The sequence below is a fragment of the Tenrec ecaudatus genome, chromosome 1 (assembly GCF_050624435.1).
Source record: "Tenrec ecaudatus isolate mTenEca1 chromosome 1, mTenEca1.hap1, whole genome shotgun sequence".
In the NCBI taxonomy this organism is placed as follows: domain Eukaryota; kingdom Metazoa; phylum Chordata; class Mammalia; order Afrosoricida; family Tenrecidae; genus Tenrec; species Tenrec ecaudatus.
Window position 1 is genome coordinate 151,241,897 of NC_134530.1, and position 6,000 is coordinate 151,247,896.

At 52.4% G+C, this 6,000-nt stretch overlaps 1 protein-coding gene across 2 annotated transcripts in view; it reads right to left on the reverse strand.

Moving 5' to 3' along the window:
- CASQ2 (calsequestrin 2) overlaps positions 1–2,078 on the reverse strand; it is a 75,438-nt gene extending 73,360 nt beyond the window's left edge. The window contains exon 1 of one of the 2 annotated variants that reach the window (XM_075559787.1): positions 1,636–2,073. In XM_075559787.1, the coding sequence (XP_075415902.1) occupies positions 1,636–1,869 (234 nt within the window). In that variant the 5' untranslated portion in view covers positions 1,870–2,073. Of the gene's footprint in view, positions 1–1,635 lie in introns of both variants that reach the window. The other variant, XM_075559797.1, reaches the window with a different exon arrangement.
- Positions 2,079–6,000: the final 3,922 nt, after the last annotated feature.

The following is a 6,000-nucleotide window of genomic DNA, read 5'->3' on the forward strand; positions in this document are numbered from 1 at the left end:
CGTATGTTCACGTGTGTTCATTGCCAAGAGCACAGAGCTGGGAGGGCACTGCTCTGGCTCCCTGAAGGCAGTGTTTGGGGGTTCAAGGGGAACTACGCAGGGAGAAACTGTCCTGATGCCTCCAAGACATATGTTTGTGGAAGACAGAAGTATTTGTCTACTTTGTATGTCATGGATGATATGTTGGCACACTATATTACATAACACATAACTTTATACATATGAAGCTTGTACAGGTCAAGTGCATACGCAGCTATAAACACTCTCAGTAACTGCACTGCAGGGTGAGATAAGCACGATGATGAATCCACGGTCTCAGCAGCTCTGTTGACTGTGCTGTGTTTCCCCAGCCAGAGGTTTTCCACTTACACATGCGGTACAAAGCCCTAATCGCTGTCCCTCTCTGATTTGCAGCCCACAGAGGGAACTGAGCTTTCCTCTGCCCACCACCTCACCTTTCCCCCCGCCCCACCCGACCAGAAGCTGAGGAGAAAGTACGTGGACCTGGAAACAGGCACAGCACGGTGCTGGATATGGATACGAAGTGGAGACATTGTCAGCAAGGAGCACTGTCACCGAGAACTCCCCTTAGGGCGCACCCTCCATGCGCAAATCCTGTAAACGGAGATGTGTGCATGATGGTCAGAACCAGGGTTCTGAAGTGCTTTTCAAAATCATCCAAGTTCTTTTGCCGGCATTCGGAATACTTTTTCTGGATTTAGTAGTCTGTTTTCCCCGTGAGAATTCCACTCCACATGGGCGTTATATGGTAACTCTGGCGATCCAGGGACTGATTAACCTGGGTCCGCTGGCTGAGCTGGTCACCAAAGTGCTGGGGGTCTTGCCCAGACGGGCGCTGGGCTGGGCTGACTCTGGGGCCGGCTGAGGAATTCCTGGCCCCTTTGGACACTCAGAAGTGTAAGTGATCTTAAACTGTCCAGGAGGAGCCGGGCCTGGGCACGGGCACCCGGGATTAGAGAGCCGGCCTCACTGCCAGTTTAGAAACAGAGCACGCCATGCAGATAAAATAAGAACTGACTTCAGCAGCTCCTCCGAACCCTCACTAAAAATGTTCTGAGAGAGAGAGGGGAGGGGGAACAAGGCCTATTTCATGAAGGTACAGTAAAGCTCTTCACACGTGCGCTGCACAAGGCTGATCGAAACTAGCTCACCCGAGGGGAACATCAATGCACGAGACTCCCCGCCTAACCTGTGCGGAGCTGCCGGGTCAGATGACCTCCCTTTCTGCAGGATCGTGGGGCACTGGAAGAGACCAGGAGTCGGGGAACAGTACCGGGGTGAAATCCACAAAGACTCCCTGAGGTTATTTCGGCCACCAGGCTTAACAAGAGTTGTCATAGAAAAACAAGGGACCGGATGATCGAGGCAGTAGCGTGAAAGACTTTACATGTGACCCAGGCATCGTACAAAGTCCCATCGTCTCCATTTTAAGAGCCTGGGCCCGCCCTGCATTGTGTGTACATCCCAGCTTTGAGATCGGACTATCTTGAGATGCATTACGTGAGGCTGAAATGCAGACAGCCTTCAGCATGAGTCCCTCTGCCCTCGGGGTGCCAGACCCGGCGCTGGCCCCCAAGCTGCCCTGGACAATGTAGGAAGCGTGGCCCTGCTTACCTCAAGGACAATTTCCTTCAGTTGGAACTGTTTCTGCGCCACCTTGTCTGCAGGCACGGGCTCGTGGTAGTAGATACACAGCAAGTCATGTTTCTTCAGAATCTGCTTGAAGTTCTTCTCCGTGAGGCTGACCACTCGGTCCTTGCCATCGTATGTGGGGAAGTTCAGCCCCTCCTCTGCGCTGCAGGAGGACAGCACGTAGACCCCCAGGAGAAACAGGTGCATTCTCTTCATCTTGGACAAGTTTCGGGCTTCTTCCCTGGGACCGGGGCCGGAAGACGGCTGGAGAAGTCTTGCGGAGCCCTGCGGGGACAGAGCGAGGCTGCCTTTGCTCCTGCCTTTTGCCCTGGCGGACTCGTCACCTAGCTGGGTCTGTGATCATCTGTCGGCTCAGGACTAAGAGACCAGCGGCTCTCACACACATGCGTGTGCAGAAAAAGAGCCAGGCGAGGGAGGCTGGGAGGCCAAGCCCTAGATAACTTACATAGTTCTGCCCACCCCTGTCTCATCAAGAACTCCATTTTTAGGAGGCAGTTGATTCAGGCTAAAAATAAGTCATGCAATAAATAAAACAAAAAATGGAAGTGACACTGTTGAGGGATTCGCTGATACAGTCTGTCAGCGTGGGGGAGTGGGAGGGGCAGAGAAGAGCGAGTGCTGGAAGCAAAGGTCGGAGGAGAGCACTGCCTGGTGAGGAGGGGAGGCGAAGGGAGGAGGGGTCTCCAGGAGCGAGCGCCCAGAGCAGGTAGAGCACACATTATTGAGCTGATCTATTCCTCCAGGGAACTAAGTCAGCCTGGGGTCCCCGGGCAGACAGCTCAGCTCCCCGCCTACTCACTCCCTAAAACAGAGCTCTGCAGGAGGTGGACCTGGTGCTCCCCAGACCCCTAACACCCCACCCTGTCCTCTCCGTCTCTCTCTCTCTCTCTCTCTCTCTCTCTCTCTCTCTCTCTCTCTCTCTCTCTCTCTCTCTCTCTCTCTCTCTCTCTCACACACACACACACACACACACACACACACACACACACACACACGGGCTATCACTGGGCAGGGCTCTGTGAGGCCACCTTTCCCAGCCCCCTGCCCTGCTCCCCAGCTGAACTAGTTGCGAGTCTTCCCCCTTGGAAGGTTCACAACCCCCTCAGAAACTCTCTTGGTTTTTCACTATTGTCATGTTTCTTTTCACTTAACCCCCAATGTGGTCACTCTGAAGGAGCCCTGGTGGCGCAGCTGTTAAGGACCTGGCTGTCAACCAAAAGGATTCAACCTTCCCGCAGCTCCAGGGGGGAAGGTGGGCAGTCTGCCTCCGTAACCATGCGCAGCCTTGCAAACTGGCGGTGGCACGGCTCTGCTCTGCCCTCCGGGTCGCTGTGAGCTGGAATCAGCTCTGCAGCAGCACGGTGGGCTTCTCACTGGTCATTTTTCCCCTTTCCTCGTCATTCATCAGCCAGTTCTGGAGTAGAAAGCCTCCTCTTTCTTCCATGGAGCAGCTGGTGGCTTTGAACCGTGGACCTTATGGTTAGCAGCCCATCGCATAACCCCCAGAGCTCCCTGGCAGTGAAGTGGTTAGTGGTTGAGTTGCTAACCATAAAGTCCATAGTTCAAAATCACCAGCCTCTGCGCGGGAGAAAGACCGGGCTTTCTGCTCCTATAAAGAGTTACAGTCTCGGAAACTGACACAGACCGTTCTACCCGATCCTCTAGGGTCGCTGAGTTGGCCTCTTGATGACAGTGGCTTAGGTGTTCCTCTGGATTAGAGACCAGAATTCAAACCCAACCTTTGAGGTTCGAAGCTCCCTCCCATGCACAGCGTGGAGAACCGCAGCACCATGGAAAAGTCTGGGGGACAGAGTTGGAGCAATGACACTGGGCAGTGCCCAGCAGTCAGCCAACATGAGGTGTCGTGGAGACCCTTCTGACTGTAGCGACCGGAGCAGCACCACGCTGCCCAGGGTTTCATTGGCAGATTTCCAGTCGATTGCGAAGGAGCCTTGCCCTGGCATCTACCCCACCGTAAGCGGTTTGCTTTCTAACTTTCACGGCTTGCTTAGGATCTGAAACAGACTCAACGGCAACGGGTTTGTTTGTTTGTTTGTTTGTTTTTCATGACTCTGGCCAAGTTTCCTCCAGCCGGGAAATCGGTTTTAAAGAGAGTATGGATGCCATCACGCTCAGCATTTTCCAGGGTGGGTAGAAGGCAAAGCGAAGGCCCATGTGGGTGCTGGGGGGGGGGGTCGGCACTTTCCTGCAGCAGAGGGACATCTGAGGAATTTGTTGGGAACGGAAGTGGTCATGTTCGAGGGGCCTCGGCCCAGAGCCCATCACCCGAAAACCGCATTCGGTTTTCCCCAATGGCGTAGCCTCTGTGTTTTTTAAAGCTGTAGCCAAGAACAGTGATTCTGAAATGCGGTTAGCGATCCAGGTCTCGGTAAACACTGCCGGCTGCGGTTCATTTTAGAATATTTGTCTGGAAGGGAAATTTCAAAGTGAAACTGTTTGTCTTTTCTGTTCAAGGTCAGCTTCCCAAATTCTTCCCAGTTCTCCTCTCATCAAATCAGCTTTATTTAGAAGCTGTTCCATTTCTTGTAATACATATATCTTTTTAAAAAACAACTATTAATGAGAAGGGCACAATGGATTAAGGGTTGAACTGCTAACTGTAAAGTCGGCAGTTCAAACCCACCAGCCACTCCATGGGAGAATAATGAGGCTGTCAGCTCCATAAAGATTTAATGCCACCCAGTCACTGAGCCGCCCCCTCGCTTCCTGACACTCCGTCCCCCCTGCCCGCCTTCTCCAGCCGCCACCTTCCGCAGGCCGTTTCCACCAAGGAAAAGGAATCGAATCGTATGTCCGCTATCCAGAACCTCCACTCTTTCGACCCCTTTGCTGATGCAAGTAAGGGTGATGACCTGCTGCCTGCGGGGACAGAGGATTATATCCAGATAAGAATTCAACTGCACAACGGCAGGAAGACCCTGGCCACTGTCCAAGGGATCGCTGATGACCACGACAAAAAGAAGCTGGTGAAGGCTTTAAGAAGAAGTTTGCCTGCAATGGTACTGTGATTGAGTATCCAGAATACGGAGAAGTGATTCCGCTCCAGGGGGACCAGCGCAAGAACATATGCCAGTTCCTTGTAGAGATTGGACTGGCTAAGGACGACCAGCTGAAGGTTCGTGGGTTTTAAGTGCTTGTGGCTCACGGAAGCTTAAGTGAGGATTTCCTTGTAATGAGTAGAAAAATTCCCTCTGTCCCTTGTCACAAGTTTAAAACCTCACAGCTTGTATGATGTAACCATTTGGGGTCCACTTTTAACTTGGACTAGAGTAACTCTGTCATGCAATAAACTGAAAAGAGCCATGCTGTCTAGTCTTGAAGTCCCTCATTGAAACAGGTCAAGCAGTAGGCGCCTGGCAGTGCCCAGTCTGAAACAAAACAATAGCATGTTGCAGCCAAGCGCAGAGCCCCGAGTTCTCAGATGGCTATGTCTGGCCAGAAACTCCCCCGCCCTCAGGAAATGGCATCCACCACCTGGACAGCCGGCCCCAGTGGGGGGGAGGAAGGGATGAGGCAGCTGTACCACTCACGGGACACTTTGGTAGCAAGAGAAAGATCCCCTGGTGTGGCGGCCAACCAGACAAGGGGGTGGGCCTTCGGAGATCAGCCCCTTCCCTCCGGTAAGGTGATAGGGCTTCTGGCTTTGCCACCAAGGTCTTGGTTCTTTTGACCAGACATATCCTAGCAAGGGGGTGTCCAAAGATCGCTAGAATGTGAGGCCAATCTTCGATCGGCATTAAACTTTTGACAAGGGAACACATTGCAAACGGATGTAGCCAGCTAGAGCGCTTGCAGCTTCATTGCCACAGCTGCCCGATGCCACGTGAAGTAACAACTGGTCCCCCCCCCCTTCAGTTTTCATGTGATGTGATGTATTTAAACTTATTTAAATAAAACTTGTTTGCAGAAACAAACAAAAAAGATTTAATGCAGTGGACACCTTATATACAGTCTCTGTGAGTTTGAAGGTTGGTGGTTCAAATCCACCAACTGCTTTGTAGGAGAAAAGTGAGGCTATCTTCCTCTAAACCAGGGTCCTCAAACTACGGCCCACGGGCCACATGCGGCTGGCCGAGGACATTTATCTGGCCCGCCAGGTGTTTCCCCCCTTTTGTTCTTTTACTTCAAAATAAGATATGTGCAGTGTGCATAGGAATTTGTTCATAGTTTTTTTAAAAACTATAGTCCGGCCCTCCAATGGGTCTGGGGGGCAGTGAACTGGCCCCTGTTTAAAAAGTGTGGGGCCCCCTGCTCTCAAAGGAGCCCTAGGCAACGTGCTGGGCTGCTCAATGGAAGGTCAGCAAT